Raw genomic sequence first — 21,404 nt, forward strand, 5'->3', positions numbered from 1 at the left:
GAACCGCTTAGGGGTGGAAGCAGTATCTCAACCAGTCCTTTTTTAGTGTTTTCCCTTACCAATCCAGAGAAATATCTCCATCCTAACAACCTCAGTAAAACAAAGTTTTATGGCCTGCAGGGTAATTAATTTCAAAATGTTCCCATTTGGTATGCTTGATGATCACATCTGCTTATTTTTCCGCCCAAAGCTCTCAAACTGTCTCCTACCTGGATAACAACCAACAAGAAGCTCTGCCTTGCAGCTCCTTCCAGAATTCCCCAGTCTCCAAGCCAATATTACTTTTGAAATATTAAAATAATCCCATCCGCTGTGGTTCTAGCATTGTATCTTCTGTTCCATCTGACTTGAATCAAGCCTATAAAGTTAACTCCATAACTGTGTTGCAGCATCAATACTGAATGACCCTAGAGCTTGCTTGACAGTGTGAGTCTTGAACCGGGAAGTTCTCACAGTAATGAATTGGTCAGTGAGATCCTCAGAGCACTCCTTAGATCACGTACCATGGCACCTTTAATTCTGAACTATAGAAAGTTGGAGAGGATTAAGGTTTGGGCGGGCTGGTTGGTTTGTTGGTTCTGTCCTTGGCTTTCCTCAAAGGCAGTTCTTCATGTTGCTACCAGGATGTTTTGTGTCCGAGTTTATTAAAGTTATGTCAACATCTAGAGGAGTGTTTACATACACAGAGAATATTCAAGTATATGAAGCATTGATAACCTTAATTTGTTCTCTCCTCAATATTGTTGTAAGATCTTTTTATAACATCTTGGTCTTTCATGTCCAGTACAGAATCTTCCACCTAGACCTGCATGCCTGCCACCCATCCTCTCTGCTGCATTCATCCTGAAATCGGCCCTTTTACGTGGTTTCTTTGTATGATCCAGCAGTGAAAATTCAAAGTACTGACTTGCCCTCTAAGCTTTGGCATCTGAACCTGGTCTGGTTGCCTCATGCAGTGTCCAGCTGCAGCATCTGGGGAAGGAAGGGGAAGCGGGGAAGGGGAAACATGTCAAAGCGGGGCTGCAGGACGGCTGTCCTCATGTCCTCGCGTGTCTCCGAGCACCCTGCCCACCGTGGGAGTGTGGTGCTGGCAGGGGAGGGCATGGGGCTGCCCACCTGAACTGCGAAACCCGTTTGCCTTGCTTTTGCCTTCTCCAGTTTACAGGAGGCTGCATCCTTCCTATGCCGTAACTGGCTGGTGAGGACCCTTGTTGCCTAGGTAACAGAGAAACCTGAAAAAAAAATTAATAATTTCTTTTTTCTCTGTGTTTTGTTATAAAAGCTTGACATTCTTTTAATGCCCCTTCCAGCTGAATAACTTTTGTGGCCTAAGCTGATGTATCTTGCAGGAAGGATCAGAAACATGGTTTTCAATTATAACACAAAATTATAAAGGGTTTTGTAGTTCGGATGTTTAATTTCCTGCGTGCTCTGCACTGCATAGGGGACACTGCAGTGAGTGCCTCGGTGAAGAGCTGCCATCTGGCTGGTGAGATAGGCCTTGCCGTGGTGGCTGCGGGTAATTCAACCACTTTCTCTCTTCCTCACCGGTAACTTGCTTTTTTCTGCATTGCTTAAAATAGCTCCAAACTCACCGTGCCTTTGGTTAACACATTCAGCTGTTGTTTCGCTTTTGAACTCCAACCAGCGTGACACCCCTTCACGCTCTGCCTTTGAGTTTGTTGCCGTTTACATCTTGAAGGTTGTAGCAGAGCTTGACCCTCTCCAAAGATGACTTAACCGAAAGCCTGGTAAAGCCCAGCGGGAGTCGGCAGAAGAGGACTGGGCTGTGCGTGCACAGCTCCACATCTCTGGAGGTGAGGACCAACACCACCTCCTCTCCTCCCTGGAGCTCCAGCTGGGCCTTCAGCAGCACGGTGTGCTGGTGCGGAGGTGGGGCCATTGGAATGTCTCTCCTGCTCCCAGTCGTTGTCATCTGTGCTTTAATCAATATATTTGGTCTTGAAAGTCATTGAGTGGTGCATAATAGGACTTGAGAATCTTAGGGTTGTTTTTACCAGTACCAGTGAGGTTTATGGTAACCTGTTGTTATATTAATGATTTGTTATAGTTTCTCAGCCTAGGATGGGACTGTACCATTTTTATTGGCAAGAAGTTTCCTCTACTGTCTCTTCTCTTTTTTTTTTTTTTTTTTTAAAAGACCTCCAAGTTAGCTGCTGTTTCAGAGGATTTTTTTAATATTGCTTATCTGATCATGATTAAGCAATCCGGTGTTTATAGCATGTGCTTTGACCTTGATGTTAGTTCAGCTGGGCAGGGATATAAATGATGAAGAAATTCCTTAGCAAGCTTACCCCATTGTATTTAAAACTAACTCTTTGATATGCTGTTCTAAAATAGGAGCTTTTAAAGAAAGACACCAGTTTAGCTGCTCTTGGTAAATTGAAGGGCTGCTGGCAGTTTGGATTTTTCTTTTTTTTTTTTTTTTTTTTTTTTTAGCAGCAAACTGTACCTCTACTTGTTTCTATGAACTGTGATCTGGAATTTAGTACTGTGACGCTTACTGAATAGCTCAGGCGTTGCAGAATGAAACGAATATTGTAAACCAAAACTGAAGCGTGGGAACTTCAGGCCTTGGTCTGTAAATCTCGAAGCACCATGAAGGGTATGGATCCAACACAGTTTTGATAAAAGTTGGTTTGCTCTGAGGTTCATGAATGATACAAGGACTGTAATGAGTGGTATAACTATATTTTTCTGGATTTTCTCCTTTGGTTTTGTTTTCTCAATAAGTCTCAGCCATAGCAGCCTTGGTGCTACCTGTACAAACAGGAAAGCCTCTAAATGCAGCGGCACCTACAACACTGATCTTTTAGCCACAGATTCCCTCTGTGTGTTTTCACCAACACAAATTATCCTTAAAAAGGGGGGGGCTTCTGTCTAAAAGAAAAGATTTCCAGCACAGGACGCTGCTGTCACGGTGGGCTGAGTGACACAGTACGTCCCCAAGTTATAATTTTATATTGCAGTAATTTTGCTAATCAAACAGCAAGGTTTAAGACAACTCACTGTCAGCATGAAAAAAACCTCCAACTGAAAAAAACCACCTTTAGTTTCGAACAAGGAGCAGTTGCTGTGTGCAGAACTGCCGAGTCAAAGAGTTTTTTAAATATTCTGTAGCTCAAGGACTTGGCTCTTCTTCAAACATTTCCAACTACAGAAGGATGGGTAAACTTGCAAGTGGATGTGCCCCCTCTAGGGGCAAAAATGTGGAAATTTGTTACAGCAGGTAAATTCAAAACAGGAGAGAAGAATTTACTTGGAGTGTGAATATCTGGGGGTGTTTTAACCACAGTGAGAAGGGATTTCTGCGGTGGTTTAGGATGCAGCTTCCTCTGCATCTCGGTTTCGTGGCTCGCTGCAAGAGGCAACGTGTGCTGTATGCAGCAGGGCTCTGCATTCAGCCTTCTCTTACTTCAACTCTTAAAATGTTACAAAAAAATTTGCTGCCGTTTTTCCAGGATAGTTCCTGAAATATCTTTACAAAGTGTGTCTCATACTGTGAAGAAGTCAGCTTGCATTTGCTAGTTCAGTGTTAAAACCCTTGAGCTGTTCTGTGCGCCTCGTACCGTTTCGGTAAGAAGGGATGCCGTACGCAAGGCAGCACGCCGCTGCCCGGTCGCCTTTAGCACAAACACCCAGATTATCCCGAGGAGCCTCTCGGGAGTCTGGGGAAATAAAAATCCCTCCTGAAACTTCAGGGCTTTGAATGTGGGAGTTACAGGCGCAGTGTAAATGTAAAGTATGTGCTGGGTGTCGTTGCTCTGGCAGTGACACCGTGCTCCATACGGAGCCATGGAGTTGTCCGACTTGGGTGGTCGTGGTTGTTTGCTCTGGCAGTGCTCACTAAAACATGTGTCCTATAGGAAACTGTTTCAGCAATTTTTGAATGTTTGAGAAGTTGACAAAATCTTCCTTTCACAGTGGTCTTTTGCCTTTGGTCTTTGCCATTTTGCCTTTTCGGAGCTCAGGTTCAGGATGGTGTAATTCATCCAAGTAGCGTTTTCTGGGTGCATGTGTGCCCGGAACCTCGGGCTATGCTGCTGGTGAAATACTCCTCTCTTCAGTGACACATGGGGAGAACATCATCCTCCCTCATCGCTTCCTTCCTGCGGCTTTTGAAGTTTATCTTGGTTTATCTGGAGGGAGAGGTGCCTTTGACTTCTAGGGGATGCTTTTATGTCAACCCCAGGTTTCCATATGAAAACAAGGTGAACCTATTTTTAATGAAAACTTCAGATTTTTAGCATCAATCCTTTAAAGCCAGAATTCAGACCTCGTTGTTCAAATGGTTTAGCAGCGGGGTCAGCACTTCTGAGCATGACTGCTTTGATGTTAAATATGAAATGCATTCTTACTCATTTTTTTCCCCTCTTATCTCCTAAAGGTGCTCTTACAGAGTGTTACGATGAACTGGGCAACCGGTACCAGCTTCCCGTCTACTGCCTCGCCCCACCGATCAACATGATAGAGGAGAAGGGTGACCTGGAGACTCTGGATATTCCTGATCCCCCACCCAATTCAGGGCACGAATGCCAGCTTCGTTTGCGCCTGTCCACGGGCAAAGACCTCAAACTCATGGTCCGCAGCATGGACACAGTATACCACATGAAGAGGCGGCTGCACGCGGTGGAGGGAGTGGAGCTGGGCAGCCAGCGCTGGTTCTTCTCGGGCAGGCCGCTGGCAGACAAAATGAAACTGGAGGAGCTGAAAATCCCAAAGGACTACGTGGTGCAAGTCATCGTGAGCCAGCCCTTAGCAAATCCCACCCCGGTGGAAAACTGATTTCTGCTTGTTTATTGATTCTTCTTTCCTCCGTCTCTGTCATGGGGTTTGTTTTCACTGCCCTCTCTTCTTTCAGTTTGTCCTGCTAATGGATTGGTTCCAAGAAATGACCAGCAAAAATTCCATCTGTGATGGAGATCTGCAAAAAGAAAACATAAAAACGTAAACTGGCCTTTGGGGTTTGCCTGATCCCATATTTAACACGACAGCAAGCAGCACAGGGCAAGGGCAAAGGAAAGAGCGGGAAGGGAAAAGGAAAGGGAGGAGGTACAAGGAAGGAGGGAAGAGATTGTAGTTCACTTAATACAAAAATATAATGATTCTTAAAACTGTAGGTGGTGTCATGATCCATGGAGCCAGAACAACAGAGAGCACTTTTTATCAAAAAAAAAAAATTAAAAAAAAAAAAAAATTGATTAATTTACAAAATTTCATATCAGCACCACATACAGTTCATGCAAGAATCACAGCTGCTCTGGGTAGGTCCCGCGCTGCGTGTTCAGGGGGATCCTCTCTGGTTTGACCTAACTTGCGTGCTTTGCCCAGGCACCGCTGAGGCACAGCCGGCCCCGGGCAGCAGAGCTGGGCTGGGGGCTCGGTCTCCGTCCCCTGTGGGCAGCTCCTGGCGATGCTCAGACCAAGCAATTGTACATTCCAAGATGGCAACGCAGTCCTGTGCCATTGCTGGCTCCCGAGCTGGGAAGGCAGCCTGCCGGAGCCTTAGGCAATAACTTAGTCGATGTATACTCTCATGCACTGTACTGTAAACTTATTTGCTACAAGACTGACTTAGCCTGAAGTTTACTGGCTCACCGGCACCTGGATATGTGCCTGCCGAATTACTGTATATCACTCAGATCATTAAAACAAGTTTTTACCAGGCTAGCATAGGCAAGTGATGCGCTGGCCTGTGCTTAAGCGTGAGGTGCATCACCTTTGTCAAATGGCACCGGTATTAAAAGTCCAGGTTAAACTGCAGCTACACCCAGATGCAATGGATTGCAACTTCCCCTGCCCAGTTCATAGGGGGCACAAAGCATGGAGAAGGTAAGGAGGACACGACAGCACGTGGCTTTCAGCTTCCCGTGTGAGTGTCGTTTGAAGCAGCAGCTCTGGTGACTCTCCAGCCGGGACAACCGGAGGTGTCCTCACCGACACGCATCCGCAGCCCAGAGCATGACGGTGGTGTTTCACAGCCAGTGCTTTCCCTTCAGAATGTAAGAGGAGCCCTTTTGGCAAATGACAAATCCTTTTGTAGTCTCAAAAATCTGAATCGGAGCATATTTTGGGGGTGGGGAGAAGGGGGGAATCTGCCTGTTCCCTCAGTTAGTGATGCTGCCTGTGTTACTTCGGCTGTTCTGCACCCCTCTCTGCTAATGCCTTTGAGATCAAATGCCCTGTTCCTTTTAAACATGATTTCTAGTTTGCTTGTGTTTTCAGCCATCATTGAAATGACTTCACTTCTTCCAAGGGGGAATGTGCTATTTAATATGAATAGCATATTTTTATTGGTTTCTGTCTTCCCTCTCTGAATCAATGGTCTAAAGCTACGGTTGTCCCAGCTTTTTCTCGTCTGCTAGTGAAACTGGTGGGTTACATTGACAATTTTAGACTTGTTACTTTTGCTCCTTCATGAATTCCATAGAACTCAGTTTCTCGGACTTGAAGGGAGCTCTTGCCCCATGAGCATCAGCACAGAGCCAGAACGAGCAGAGGTCACTTGTACAACATCGGAGTCTTTCCCAGCAGGTGGAAGCAGGCGCAGAATTTACATTGATGGTTGGAAAACAGATCCACATTTTATATGCATTTCCCACCTTACCCCAAATAAATCTAGCTTTCTTTTTGGTCCCTGTGTTGCATTAAGCCTAGGGCTTTCTGACAGCTCCTTTAGCCCCAATTTGGTACTGGATGACTGAAGTGCAGTGGCAGAGCTGTGTAAAGGAAGATTAGTTCCCTGTTCTCATAAACACCAAAGTGACTTGGTTTTCTTTTTTTTTTCTTTTTCAGGATGAAATCAAAGCTGATAAATACTAATCTATAACAAAAGTTTTCTATTGTGGAGTTTTTTTAAGACAAATATGATTTACTGTACAGGGTTTTTGCAGCCAGATCTTTTGCATTCCAGAGGGGAAAAAATATTTGATATATAAACAACTCAAAAATCCCTTGGATTTTTGCTGGGCAAAGGATGGTTTTATGCCAGGAAGACACTACTAGTCATAAGGCATAACTTATATCTCTGTATAAATGGTCTTTGCAATGCCACTTCCTTGCAGGCCCTTCTGGAAGGGGGCAAATCATGATGGGTTAAGGAGGAGCAAGCCAGGGTGACAGTTCTGTAACTGTGAACACTAAAACACTACTTTTTTTTTTTTTTTTAGGTTCATTTTTGCTGATTTTTTTTTTTTTTTTTTTTTTTTCTTTCTCCATTCAGGCAATTGTCACCATGTACTGTTTTTGAGACTACGGCATGTAGGGGCTGGGAGAGCTCCTCCTTTCCCTCTCCCCCCTCTTAGCTGGAAAGGTTCAGTTTTATTACGCCGTAATAGATGACCATGTTTTATATTAATTGCTTTTATGTCTGGGAGCAAGGTGGTGATCTGAAGGCCATGTTGTGAATAGGCTTTTAGTCGAACAGAGAATTGGTTCATGAAAATACTCTTTTCTCTAACAGCCTCCTGTCCCTTACGCACATATCTAAAACTGAAAAAATTCAACGGTAAAATGCTTTTATAGGTGAAAGTGAAGACTTCTCAACCTCTTCTGTATAAGATGACAGATGTGCTAAGCACATACCCTGCTGGAAACAAATTTTACAAGATTTATATTAGGAAAGAATCCTAAGTTTCAAAATATATATATATATTTCAAAAATATCAGTAATGAAGGCATACAGCATGTTGACTGACATATCCCCTGTATATAAGTAGAGGTTGCAATATGCATTGAGAGAACAGTCCTTTCTGTTGCTGCAAAGCCTTGTCTTTCTCCTCTGAGATGGTCTTTGGTGCAAATGCCAGTGCAGGAGGCCAGGCTGGGGCTCCCGTGGGATTCGTGTGGGTTCCCGGGGCAGAGCAGGGCCCCCCGCGTGCCTGGAGGAGGCGGGGAGGGAAGGGTTGTTTAATTGCAGAGCAGGCATGGCTGAAGCAAGACTCACAAAGTGCTAAACCACTGTTTAGCTGGCAGCCCCAGTGGGAAGGCAGGACTGGTGCAGATCTGGGTGGCCAACACCAGTGGCGGCTCATGGGGAGGATGGACGGAAGCAGCGCACCAGTGCACGCGTCTTCATTTTGCAGCGTGGATGCACGTTGAGCTGCGTGCCGCTGGCGGCAGGGCCTGGGCTGGGTTTTGGCACGCTGGTGGGGGCGCTGCCCAGCGCTGCACGGCGTCTTGGTTAGAGCCAGAGTAACGCAGTGGGGTTTAATGCATGCGGCCATGAACTGCAATGCTGAGCACAGACAAGTGAGGAGTAACAGAATATTTTTTTCTTGTTAGACCCATCAGTCCTTTGCGTCATTCCCGACTCGCTCTGGCTGTGAACTGATGCCAGCAGATCACATTTTTTACCATTTTAGTGACGGGTCTGTTTGACATGATTCAAATTTTTATACTCGATTGTTGCTTCTGCCTGACCCAGACGTAGGAACCTGGTGGAAGTCCACACTCCTGAACAGCTTGAAAGGCAGAGAGGCATGAACACAAGTAGTCTGGCGGGGCGAGGGAGCTCCAAGGAGCCGCCGATGCTGTGGCTGTGTTGCTCGTGTGCTACAGGAGGCTCAGGGTTGTCTTCCACAACCAAGTGATGGCTGCTCCTCCCGAGCACCTGGCTCCCAAAAGCGTCGCTGGCTGCCTGGGCTCCTCCTGCATTGCAGTTTATTGGTGTCCGCTGCAGAAAATGCAGCGTGGAATAGCTGCGCGGCAAGAAACTTTTTTTTAGTTTTCTGAAAGCCTTTACTTCTCAGAATCTAGGGGATATGTTGGAAAACTAAATGACGTGAGTCAGCAATGTAATAAGCTGGGGTTTTTAATAGCCCCCTAATGCTAAAAGTAGTAGTAACAACAACAACACAACCCCTCACCCCAGGAGCAACCAAACAAAACCCCAGCTCTTCTTTGCCTTTCATAGAGAATTCCTAAGTTGCTTCAGGGAGGAGAGGAAAGAGGGGTTCATGGAAGCAACAAGGCAACACACGGCAATGTGCACAACCTGTGGTACAGCAGATGGCCGACTGATAAAACATTGCTGTAGTGTGATGTGCTTCTGCTTATATATCCATCGTTAGGAAATAATGTAAAAACTTTTGAAAAACTATTAAAAAAAAAAATAATCTGTTTGTTACAATGGTGGGATGCTTTTAGCCATGGAGTTCTGAAGGCATTTTAGCCGTGTCAGTGTTGGCGGAGTGAATGCTGTACCTTTCTCCATTTCTGTCTTCTTCAGAAGCCTAAGTGGTAGCTGCATTTCTGACTCTTGATCTATATTTTACAAACTCTTTTCTGTGTCACTGTAAATACGTCCAAGACCCTGCACCTTATGCAGAGAATGTTTACATTTTAAAAAAAAAAAAAAAAGTTGTTGGCTTTTTCACTGCGCTGCTCCGATCCTGTTATGTTGAAATGAAAGTAGTCTCTGTTAGGAAAAGGGGCTTTTTCTTCTTTGCCCTTCACCACTTCCCCTGTACCTCCGACTCCCTCCTGGATGATGGCTGGCGGCTCTTGGACAGCTTGCGCTCTCCTGGAGTAGCATGTAGAGGTGTTGGAGAAAGGCGGTTTTGAAAACTTGTTTGGGGGGGAGTGGGGGGGATGAGCTCCGTATGCTCTGCAACTTTCTTGGAAAAAGAAAAAAATCTGCTTCAAACCCATTAGGTGTTGGTGGTCTGCCTTGCAAGCTAAACTGATCTAGAAAGCCTTTGAGTTAAACTTCCCAGCAACTGTGCTTCTGTCTTCTCCCAAAGAAGAGGAATGTCCTGCTACTACATCCGCAGCTACGAACACTTCTGTTGGTTAATGACTGTATATACAAGTCTGCCTGCTTTAAGACTTTTCCTTTCATAAAGTGTTTTTGATTGCTCTGGTCTGCAAATGGGCTCTCCTCTTCCATATTTCATCTGCTTAGATACTCCCTAGCCGTGTGTGTGTTGCTCTTGTTCGTAGGAGATGGAGCGATAGCTCTCCTTCCAAGGGAGATCCATGCCACTGAGCCTACAAAAGTCAAATAGTTAGAAGATGGGACGTTTTAACCAGCGGGCTTCTTAACGTGGACTTGGAGACTTTTAATAAATGTGTCCACTGGACTCTCCGTGAAGAAGTATGTTCCTGCCCCCCAAGCAGGACCACTTGTTGGGTATTTATCCGGTAGAACTCTGTATTTGTATATTTTACAGATGAAGACCATTTGATCAGAGCCATGGGGCAAATTGAGAACTTAAAATCCTGACTCCTGCCTTAAAACTTCTAGTTCATCTTGAGCTCCAAAAATTCTGCACCTGCCCGTTCCCAAGTCCCTTTTATCCTTTAGGAAATTTGAATCCAGCCAAAGGCTGGAGTCAATTTAAGGAAATTTGAAACAAAATAAATTTTAGCTGATGGCTTTATTAAAATAACTAACTGGTCTTGTATTAAGAACCCTATTTGTGCCTCTCTCAAGTCCAGGGAATGTTTAAAAAGTGGAGTTGGCTTTTGAGCAGTGATGGAAATGACCGCGTTAGCTGGCAATTTGTAAGACACTTGCTTTCATGTACTCTGAGCAAGAGACTTCGGTTTGTGTCCTCTCTGCCTCGTGGTAATGGCTTTCAAAGATGGCTGGTACCATCAAATTTGTACTTCTTGAATAAATATCTTCATTTTTATGGTAAAGCTTTTTGTATGCGGTTTGTTTGTGTGTGCCATGTAACAAACAGTCGTATCACATAGGATATGGTGCTAGATTTGGTACTGACCCGGGAAATAACACCGCTCCAACACGCAGTGCAACGAGGACGAGGGGATCCCAGTAACGTGACCTTTTTTTTTTCCCCCCTGTAACTTTTATAAAATCTTTTAGAGTTAAATATACCAATCGTGTAAAACATGCTTTTAAACCTTTTTCCCCCTCCCTGGCTCCTTCAGTCAGTGAAGAATTCTGGGCCAATATAAAGATGCTGTGAACATCAGGTAACTTTTAAAATGCATTATGTATTTTTATGTTGTACCTCTGTTTCTTGGTTGACATATTGCAGTAGTGTGTGCACATATTTTTAATCAACTGCAAAGCACAAGTAGGTTGTCTTTAGACTGTTAAATTACGTGATTTCATTATTTTTTTTTAAAACCTAGGGAAGATCTACCATTGAGAGCAAACCATCATGAACTTCTATTGGGAATGCTGTACAAAATTTCCTGTATTGAAAACAAAAGAGAGAAGCTTCCCCCCCCTCCCCCCCGCATTTAAAAAATAAAAGTAATCCTGGAAATGCCATGCCTTAAGAAATAAACTCGGTGTTGTTTTTCTTTTTAAATTTCTTAAATAGGGCTTTTAATTCTGCGCTGGAGCTCTACAACTTTTTCATTACCTGTCTGATACCCTAGAGAGACGTTTTGGTAATAACTTCGGTGTGTGACAGCGTTTTATCTTGCGAGTAAGGTGTGCGGTCCGTGGAGAATGCAGAGCCTGGAGACGCGCTCGGACCCCCAGCGTGGCCCTCCTGTTCCCGGCCCCCGCGCTCTGCAGATGTGCTTCTGGCTCCTCGGCGAACGGTGCAAAGTAACGGATCTGTGTAATTGTCCTATAATTACATTAACTGGCGTGTTGTCTTAATTCAGGTCACCGCTTTTATAGTCTTGATTAACTACCTAATGTATCAGAGGGAGTAGGAATAATTTTTTTGTAGGCCACTTTGGTCTAATATTATCACAGTTAAATGTTTCTTTTTTCTTTTTTTATCTTAGGATAATTTCATGGTAGAATTTATGGTGTGAGTTATAAACAAGTAAGTGTGATTTTCCTGGAACTTTTTAATTTTATCCCATACATATATATATTCCTTTTATATGTGTGAATATATATCATCTCTTTTATATAAAACATATTCCCGTGTGTGTGTATGTAAAATAACCAGCACAGAGGCTTGTTTGTAGCCCTTTGCTCTGACCCATGAGACAACCCTGCGTCCACCTCCCCCAGCATGGACAGAGAAGTCCTCAGAGCCGATGCCCTCAAACACCAGGATTATAAAACTCTGCGATCATTCTGTACCCATCTTCTAGCTGACCCAAGTGTGGTCGTTTGTCAGGCGGGCAGAGGGATGTCCGTCCCATCCCGTCCTGTGTCCTCACGTCTGTGCATACCCATGCCACCCCAAGCTGGCCTTGCTGTGCAGCTGTAGCACGCTTCGGTGCACAAAATGGGCTGGGGACCTCCGGGCTGGCTGCTGACCTAGCAGAACCCCAAGAGGGTGTAGATTCTGCGTCAAAAGCGCACAGGAGCTGAAATTTTCTCCATCGTTCCTGCGAGCGGTGAAACCGGGTGCTGCTTCACACCCCACAGCATACAAGGTTACAGGAGAAGGTTACGTATGGTTTCTAGAGCTGTGTTACATACCCTGCCTTGTTTCCATTCTTCGTTAACAGAACATAATTAAGGTTTGTATTGTGCCTACAGTCATATTTCACTGAACTGTCTCTTGCTATACAAACTTGCATGGTGTGCTACCCCTAGCTTGGGGTTCCTGCCCTATGGTGGATGTTACACCCTTGCTCCTGGCCTTGTACCAAACACTCTTTGCTCTCTGCGGGCTACAGCCGCATCCCAGTTTGGCTGATGTACCCATCCCGCTCGGTCTGTGCTCCTGCGGACTGGTGCTGTGTTAGTACCCGGTGCTCAGCTCCAAAGGCGGTGCTGAGGGAAGTGATCTTTAACTGTGGTCCCAATTTTGCTGCTGCTTGTGCTGGGGTAACAGCCCCGGTCATCGCAGAAACTCCAGAGTTGCTCTGGATGCTATAGGGAGCATCTGGCTGAAAGCTGGGAGCGGCTGATCCCTCCGAATCTGGGCGAAAAATATCAAGGTAATTTATGGAAAAGGCACTGAGCTCTGCAAAGAGTGGTTCGTTGTGTTCTCTCTTTCTCTGAATACTCCTGGAAAGTCGGGATTTCAGCTGTGTAGTTTATTTTCTCTGGGCTTGGAGCAGTTGGAGAGGTCTGAGAGGTGGGATGCTGCCTTACAGCCGTGCTGAAATCTCACTTCAAGGGAGGTCAGGAGCAGCGCTTAGAGACTGGAATTTTCTGTTCTAATTAGTCCCTTATGCTGTAGCCATGCTGCTTCATTAGGGAAGCTCTCTAATGGCAGGGAGGTTGGAGAAGGCTCAGTGTCCTGTGTGTAAGGTGAGAGGGGGAAAATAAATTCACTGGATTGCTGTACCCAAAGGGTAAACAGTCAATATTTAGCAAGAGAAACTAAACTGCCTCTCTTGCTTTCTCTCCACATGGACTTAATTAGGCGGTTTCGTTAACAAAGCAAACAGTGTTTCCTGTCGTTGGGCTGTTCCTCGCGAGCGCAGCAGCACGGGTGCAGGGAGCTGCCCGAGCCCAGGGCTCGCAGGCCGGGATGCGGAGCGGGAAGCGCAGGAGCGGGAAGCTGCCAGCGTGAGCGGCTCCGTGTCGCAGAGACCAGCCTGCCCCACTTCAAACCAGCCTTGCTCTGAGCATGTCTGAATGTGGCAAAATAGCAGTGCTGGGGAGGATGGCGCTTGCTGAACCAGCGAGTGGCCCAGGGGACAGCAGGAGGTTGTCTCCAAAATCCCGAGCAGGCGCAGCTATTGCAGTACACGGGGGAAGACGATGCTAACATTGGGCTTAGTCCTGGGGAGAGCCGTGAGGCACGAGGCTGCAGTCCGAGTTGCGCGGGTCCCTCCTGGGGCAGCGCTCTCTGGTCCTCCCCGTGGCAGAGCGGTGGCCGTGTGCGATGGAGAAAGCAACAGGCAATTGTTTTACCGCAGCACCTTTGATTTACTCGCTTTCTACAAGTTTGGTACATCTGTCTGGCCTGAGCCCAGGGGGGAGGAGAAGCGGGGCTGTGTTACTCCTAGCTGGGCAAAGGGTTCTTGTTCAGGCTGTTAGGAGCTCGCCGATCCTGCTGGGAGGCTGTTCACGATCCCCTTCCTCTTTTGGTTGTTGTTTGCCAATACAGAAGACTGCAAACATCTTGAATGCCCTGTGGTGTGGTTGCTCATTTTGGAGAGGAGATAGGCCCCTAGCTTAGCAAGGCAGCCTTGCCCGATGTGAACAGTTATTTCAGAGAAAGACCCTGAGTCCAGGCACTCATCCCCATCCCCGACTTGCTCTGGTTTCCCAACTGACTCCGGAGAAATTGGTTGCAACTGATTGCCTGCGGCTCCTCCCCACCGTGTTACAGGCTAATAGGGCACCTCCCTGGCATATGGCTGTTTCTCTGCCATTTCTAATGACTTGCAGATGCTGGAGCGATTCATAACAGCTGGGGTTACGGTGTGGAAGGGGGGAACGGGGTGCCTTCTTGGCTGTACCACAGCCATGCTGCTCCTGCTTAAAGTGGCCTTTTAATCAGGCAGCCTCGAGATGAAAGGACAGGATCAATGCGACTTGGGGCTGAAACAGCTTATTCTGGGAAACGACTCTGAGGTCATTAGAGAGCTGTCCGTGGCCCCAAGCAGGACTGAGGCTTTGATACCTCTCTGCACCGCTAAAGCACACAGGAAACAGGCTGCAAGCCCTGCAGGGCTTACAGGAGAGATGCAACAGCTGCCTGTAACAAATAATTGAAGAGGATACTGGTGGTGGAATGTAGAGAAGGAGAATTATCAATAAATACAATAGCCCAGGAACCTAGCAGCAGAAAGGAGGAGAAAGAGAAGGGATCTCCCTCTGTTACTAATGGCTGTCTTGCTAAATGTGCTCCTGGAACGTGCTGAGATGCAGAAGTCATGTGGCCGGCAGGTCAAGGGAGGTGATTCTGCCCCTCTACTCTGCTCTGGTGAGACCTCACCTAGAGTACTGCGTCCAGCTCTGGAGCCCTCAGCACAAGAAGGACATGGAACTGTTGGAGCGGGTCCAGAGGAGGGCCACAAAAATGATCCGAGGGCTGGAGCACCTCTCCTATGAGGACAGGCTGAGGGAGTTGGGCTTGTTCAGCCTGGAGAAGAGAAGGCTGCGGGGAGACCTGATTACGGCCTTTCAATACCTAAAGGGGGCCTATAGGAAAGATGGGGAAAATCTTTTCAGTAGGGCCAGCTGTGACAGGACAAGGGGGTAATGGTTTTAAACTAAAACAGGGTAGGTTTAGACTGGCTATAAGGAAGAAATTCTTTACAATGAGGGTGGTGAAACACTGGAACAGGTTGCCCAGAGAGGTGGTGGAGGCCCCATCCCTGGAAGCATTCAAGGCCAGGTTGGACGGGGCTCTGAGCAACCTGATCTGGTTAGCAGTGTCCCTGCTCACTGCAGGGGGGTTGGACTAGATGACCTCTAGGGGTCCCTTCCAACCCAAAACTTTCTATGATTCTATGGTGTGAAGCTGTGACAGAGATAAGAGCTGTCTACAGTCTATTAATGACTGATCACCTACCTGTGTAGCTGCAGGTGGTCATTAAGCAGAGAGTGCTTCAGAGCAGGGAGGGATTTGAAGGAGCACCAGTGACCGGACAGAGGCAAAGGTGAGCTGGTGACAAAAGCAAATGGGCAAGGGGTGTGTGCATGCACCTCTGTAAGGAGGACGCGGTAAATGCAGAGCTGGAGGGGAGGTGCTGTTACCAGATTTGTTCCCTTTCTGGTTGCAGGGAGCTGCTGCCTGCCATGGGGCAGGGAAGGGTGAGGTCCCTGTGACCTCTCCTTGGAGCCTGGAGCTGGTTTAAGGTCAAACTGAGGGACCCATCAGAGAAGAGAAAGCGCTTCCCCTGGGGCTCTTAGCTGGCATCAGCATCTCCATGGCATGGGCAGAAGCCAAGGTACGGCACTTGTAATGTTTCGAGAAGGAGCTTCAAGTTCAAGTGTACCCCACTGAGGTGCCCCCCTGGCCAGCAGCCCAGAAAATGGACTGCGGAGAGCTTGGAAAGCCACAAGCGAACTCAGAAAAAAAAAAATGCTTTAAATAAAGGCACTTCTGCCAGTCCTGCCCACCTCCTCCCATTAGAGTCTCCTCAGACAGAGGAATATGCCTGGTTTGCCCCCAAACAATTATTTCTTTCTGTTGCTAACTTACTGTTAAAGTGTTTTCAATTCAGGCTGTGCAGTAAGTCACCAAAGGCCCGCTCCTGAAGCCAACTGGAAGAAAACTCAGGCTTTTGAGTGAGAAGTGGCTGCAGGCTGCAGTGCAAAATGAACCCCAAGGATTAACTTTGAATTTAGGGGCATTTTCATGGCCTATCTTTTGACTGTAATTTCTCCAGAAATATTGAAGTCCTTGAATATCCTTGTAAGTTCTTCTTTCTGGATGTTGAAGAGAAACCTTGTGGCTTCAAACTCATTAAAATCAGTCATATTATCCCTGTCTACATCCAGCAGTTGAAAGGCAGGTCCTGCGTGCTGGTGAATGAAATGCTTTTCAGGACAGTTCTGTTTCGGGGCAGAAAGGTTTAGAAACGGATGATAAGCACTGATTTCCTGCCTGGAAAGAATACATGGAATACCAACCGGGTCTCATTTCCAGAGAATAAAGGTGACCTCCCACTCGTCGCGCCCACAGGAAATACCAAAATCCCGGTGCTTCCTGCTGCAGAGCCATGCGGGAGCACGTGGCCGTCGCCGGCTGGGTTCGGGCTGCCGGCTGTGCCGGGGAGACCTACTGACAGCCAGTCGAGCTCCAAGGCTGCTTTGTGAGGTCCTTTCCCGTCCTTCCCGCATGCCGCAGGGCCACATCCCGCACTTGGCTCCTCTCCTTCCTCCCCAAGTCCCGCAGGCAGCAGCCCCGAGCGCTGGCCCTCAGCTGGGTGCCTGGTCCAGAGCGGAGCCGCAGGACACGTCCAACAGTGAGGCTGAGCTCTGGGGGTCACCCTGGCGTTGCCCCCCCTCTCCCTCAGCCCAGCCTGCTATCCTCGCTGCTTTCCCCTGAAAAGGCACCGGTCCCTCTCCGGCCTGGGCTGTAGCTGATGCTGGGGAGGCTGAAGAAGGGCATCAGCATGTGCTGCACTGACAAGCTAGTGAGAACCGATGGGTGAAAAGAGATGCTCTGCTCTCTTCCCCACAGGTAGACACAGCCGAGGGCTTGTTTTTTGAAGAACTAAGATGAGCAGCCTGAGCTGGGAGGAGTGTTTAGATGGTTCCTGCCTTCCAAAAGGTTCGCGGGTGGATTTATCCCAGAGGAGCAAGGTTGGTATTAACAGGAGGACTGCTCATTTCCCTGCTTTCCTTTCCTATGCAGCAGCATGGACCCAGGCACCCTCTCCATCCCTTGCATGCCATGAGTAAAGATCAGCTCCGGTGAGCTGGTTCCCTTTACAGGGGTGTTGGATGGTGCAGATGTCCCTGTACCGACTCCAGGACTCGCAGGGTACACACCTCGTGGGACAGGAGGATGTGTGCCACCATGTAGAACTCATTACAGCAAATCCTCCCCTCGCATTTCGGTCCAGCAAGTCGAAGAGGAGCATGATCTGGTGGTCCTTATTCAGGTCAGGGACGTAATGGAGAAAGCAATAAAACTGCAGATCTGGAAAACAGTGAGCTCTCAGCATCGTCTGCATAAAGCTGAGAGCAATAATTAACAGGATTTATTTTATTTTAAATGCCCACTGTTCCCGGATAGGTTGCACAGGCAATTAAAACACCGGGGCAGACAAGAGATACTGTTCAGAATTCACAGAACAGTATTAACAGGATAGCCTGATTTATGAAAGGGGTGTATGTGATTTCTGCACAGAAGGCAGTGTTAAATTGCTCATAATTTTCTGTCTGTCCTCTTCCACCCCACCCCTGGAGGAAAAAAGGACTTTTCCAACAAACCAGAAACATGGGAATAGACTGAAGAACGTCAGGGGGGAGGTGGGGAAGCTGTGAACCAGCAGACGGGGGTTGCAAGCAGCCTCATGTGGAGGACACTCCTGGCAAGAAACCCACCTGCTTTCTAACACAGCGCACACTCGGTTTATGGAAGGGATTACACGATGAGGTTGCTGCAGTACCAAGGAATTAGCTTCAGCAAGCCAGAAATCCCCCCTTGCCCGTGTTCCTGGCATCTTGCTTGCACAGCTGTAAAGATCTCCTTTATGGCTGGTCTGGGTTTTTCCTACGTCGGTTATCCGCTCGCTATGCCAGGACCTGGTTATCATGTTTGTACAGTACTAGCAAGCCTGTGGCTTTGCATGCTGCTGGGATGCAGAGGACGATAATACCGTAAAATCAAACAGGTTTTGTAGGCTCTCGGACCTTTTTCTGTCTCACAAACACGGAAGGAGGCAAGGGAAGGGGGAAGGGGAATGAATGCCTTTGGGGTAAGCTGAAAATGCACCTCAGTGGCTCTGCAGCGTCCCCTGAGCCGTACCTATTTCAGAAGCCAATGCAGGAGCAGCCAGGCCATGTAACCTTCCAGAGCAGCCAGGGCATGACAGAGCAGCGAGGACGCGGTGACATATGCCGTATCTGAAAGATGTTTGGAGTCTTGCCAAGCACTTGTATTAACCAAGCTGCTAGGTAATTAGTATTACAGAGTGCTGCATTTGTTGTAACACTGAAGTGCAATATTTGTAATGTCTGTGATCTCTGGTTCTGAATCCTAAGCGATGTAGTGTTCTGTGTGTATCTTTTCAAAGCATTACACGGGGCCTGTTATTTTAGAGCATTAATGCCAATCTCATTTTTAGAAGTACTTACTGTTCAGGTAACTCTTTCAATGAACAGCCAGGAGCACGAAATACTCTGCCAGCGCCATGGTATTTCTTACTGACGACAAGCCGTACACTTCATCTAAACACAGATGCTGCAGACAACACCCAGGGTTCAGCTTCACCTCCTCTGGCCATGGAAGATCAGCAAAACAGAAAGTGCCATGGCAATGACCCCTCACAGAAGGAAAATTCTGACCTAGAACCGGACACAACCTTCATCCCACAACTTCAATGCTTTTCCCAACTTTTCAAGAATTCCCCTCAGATGTGGAGGCATTAAAGGGCAATAGGTACTAAAATCAAGTGACAGAAATTATTCTTACAGTGCTCAAGACCATTAAATCTATTTAGAATGTGCAAGATAACACAGACTTAAGGATTTATTTTAGACTGTAATGCAAATCTCAGCCTCAGACAAGTGGTACCCCAAAGTCTGTTCGTCCATGCTGAGGAGGTCCTACGTCGCAGCCACTGCAGGGCTTTGCTTTCCCTCTTAGCCAGGGCTCCGATGTTTCTGGTTTCCAGTACCTGACAGTGTCCTGCACAACGTGTCTGGGAGCTGCAGCTCAGAGATGGCTGCTTTTGAATGCCCAATTTCTTGTGGAAGTTAGCTGTTAGGAAGCTGAACAGCTCTTATATTTACATAAAGTGTTTATCACCCATTCCTCTTCCAACCCAGAACGAGTTCAATCCAGCACAGCCATAACCAGTGAAAGTGCTCTTTATTCCTTACCCCAACCTGTACCAGGAATACTACTAATGAAATCAAACTCCACTGGCTTACTCTGGTCGACAGACCCTCTGTAACCCAACACTTAAAACGTGGAGCTGGGCGTAGTCTTGCGGTCAGGTCAGCAGTTTCTTCTCCTTGGGTCGCAATGCTGGGCGCGAGCTCATCCCTGATAGCCCATGCTGCCGAGGACTGTGCCGACGCTGGGCGGTCATAGTTAACGCAGTGGTGATGCTGGTGACCGTCTGTCCATAGGATCAGGGTGCTCCCAGCAGCTTGGGGCAGATTTGCAAAGGTTTGAGGGTGGTTTTTTTGCATTTCTGGAGCTTATATTCTCTTTCTCTGATTTACCGGCTGAGAAACAGTAAGAAGTAGTATTCATTGGTAGATAATTCACCTGTTTGCCAACTTGGTTTGCCACCTGTGAGCTTTCTGCAAGGAACGGGTGGAAAGAATTCAAATGGCTGATTCCCTTTGGCTGTGGAGCCAAGAGGTAGCAAATCTGCTCATAGGGTATCAAACACTGGATAAAAAATGCTCCAGCCCTCAAAATGCTGTGCTGAATCAGAGTTGCTCAGAAGCTTTCAAAGGGGTAACTTGAGTTTGCAAAATTTGTGCCAGCAGAGAAATCACCTCTCTGAGCCCCGCTCTGATCAGCCTAACCCTCAGAGAGTCTACAGGGCATCTGCCTACACTGCGAGCCCTTCGGCATGGGATCTGTCTGGGATTCCATACCTTTACAGCACCTGATAAGGACAGATCTCCCCAATACGTGCCCAGAGCTCTTGTAGGGGCAATTACAAAGACGACAGGGAGACAGATGACAGAACACAGGGTGATGGCCGCAGCTTGGGACGTCCAGTGGGACATCAGGAAAAACCTTCCCCCAGGACAGTGGTGTGCCCCGGAGCAGGTAACCTGGGGGGTCGTGTCTGCTCCATCCTGGGAGGTTTTTCGAGACTCAGCTGGACAGATTGCTGCCTGACCTGGTCCAGGGCTGCCGACACTCCCGCTCCAAGCGGGAAGCTGCCCTACGTGATGTCTGGGGATCCCATCCAAGCAATGTTTCTATGGTTATGTACAATGCCCAGGCTCCCTAGTAGAATAAAGTAAAAATGCTACTATTAATAAGGATGATAACATTAAAAAAATTGAGAGTTAAAACACTGGAAAAATTGAGATTAAAAGTATGAAATTTTGAAAGCAGTTGCTCTGATTCTGTTCTGTTCTTACTCCAGCACTACCCAATCCACACATTGTATCAGATCCAAAACCCATGAAGTGAGGTGAAAAAAGGTGCTCGGTTATTTTCAGCTTCTTTCTGTTTCAGGGATATCCTTGGGTTGCATTTTCAGCTTGCTTTTCCTACAACTCAGTGGGGAGAAGGGAATAAGTAGGTAAACACAAAACTTTCTTCAAAAAAGGCAGCTGGAATTCTCATGCGGCCACAACTTGCCAGGAACCAGAGTTGTAAATAGTATTTTAGCATCAGTATCAGGACATTCCCAAATGAAATGCGAGGGCTGATTGTACCAGGATGAACCCAGTTTGTCTTAACACCAAAGACAAGGAGAGCCCCTGTGCTCTGGGGTATAATGTATCAGGGAACTAATGAGAACTCACCGAGCCCAGGTGTTCTCGAGGCAGGAGCCTGTGCCGAGTTTCACCCGCGTTACACACGGTTTGCCCCCTCCCGCGCCTCCGCCCTGGGCTCGTTAATGGGATGTGGCCACGGGGCAAAATGCCCGAGCTGGTGGTGCTGGTGTCGCTGGGGTTTGCCCCCACAACCATTTGCCACCAAGCCCTCTGTTAAGAACAGAGATGTTGTCAAGCGCGGCTGCACCGTCGGGCATTTCCCCTAGATGTCCCCATTGAATACTTGATTTCAAGTCGGTTTTCCAGAGGATTGGAGGTTTTGCCAGGGAGAGGATGCAAAACTTCACGCTTGACACCGGTTGGGTCACGGCTTCTCCAAAACAAATTCACGGCGGGTGCCTGCGGTGCTGATGCACTGGAATTCCTGCTACTGGGGGGG

At 47.3% G+C, this 21,404-nt stretch overlaps 2 protein-coding genes across 2 annotated transcripts in view; one reads left to right on the forward strand and one right to left on the reverse strand.

The window, feature by feature from the left end:
- Nucleotides 1-4,900, forward strand: part of UBTD2 (ubiquitin domain containing 2) — a 23,918-nt gene extending 19,018 nt beyond the window's left edge. The window contains exon 3 of the mRNA XM_009647086.2: nucleotides 4,409-4,900. Within this exon, the coding sequence (XP_009645381.1) occupies nucleotides 4,409-4,806 (398 nt within the window). The 3' untranslated portion in view covers nucleotides 4,807-4,900. The remainder of the gene's footprint in view (nucleotides 1-4,408) is intronic.
- An 11,280-nt stretch (nucleotides 4,901-16,180) lies between these two features.
- On the reverse strand, nucleotides 16,181-20,081 carry EFCAB9 (EF-hand calcium binding domain 9). Its single transcript, XM_035902484.1, is given in 4 exon segments — nucleotides 16,181-16,372; nucleotides 17,359-17,465; nucleotides 18,626-18,766; nucleotides 20,033-20,081. Coding segments are annotated over 4 exon segments (489 nt in total).
- Nucleotides 20,082-21,404: the final 1,323 nt, after the last annotated feature.

This window comes from Egretta garzetta, unplaced genomic scaffold (genome assembly GCF_000687185.1).
Source record: "Egretta garzetta isolate BGI_Z169 unplaced genomic scaffold, ASM68718v1 scaffold209, whole genome shotgun sequence".
Lineage (NCBI taxonomy): Eukaryota > Metazoa > Chordata > Aves > Pelecaniformes > Ardeidae > Egretta > Egretta garzetta.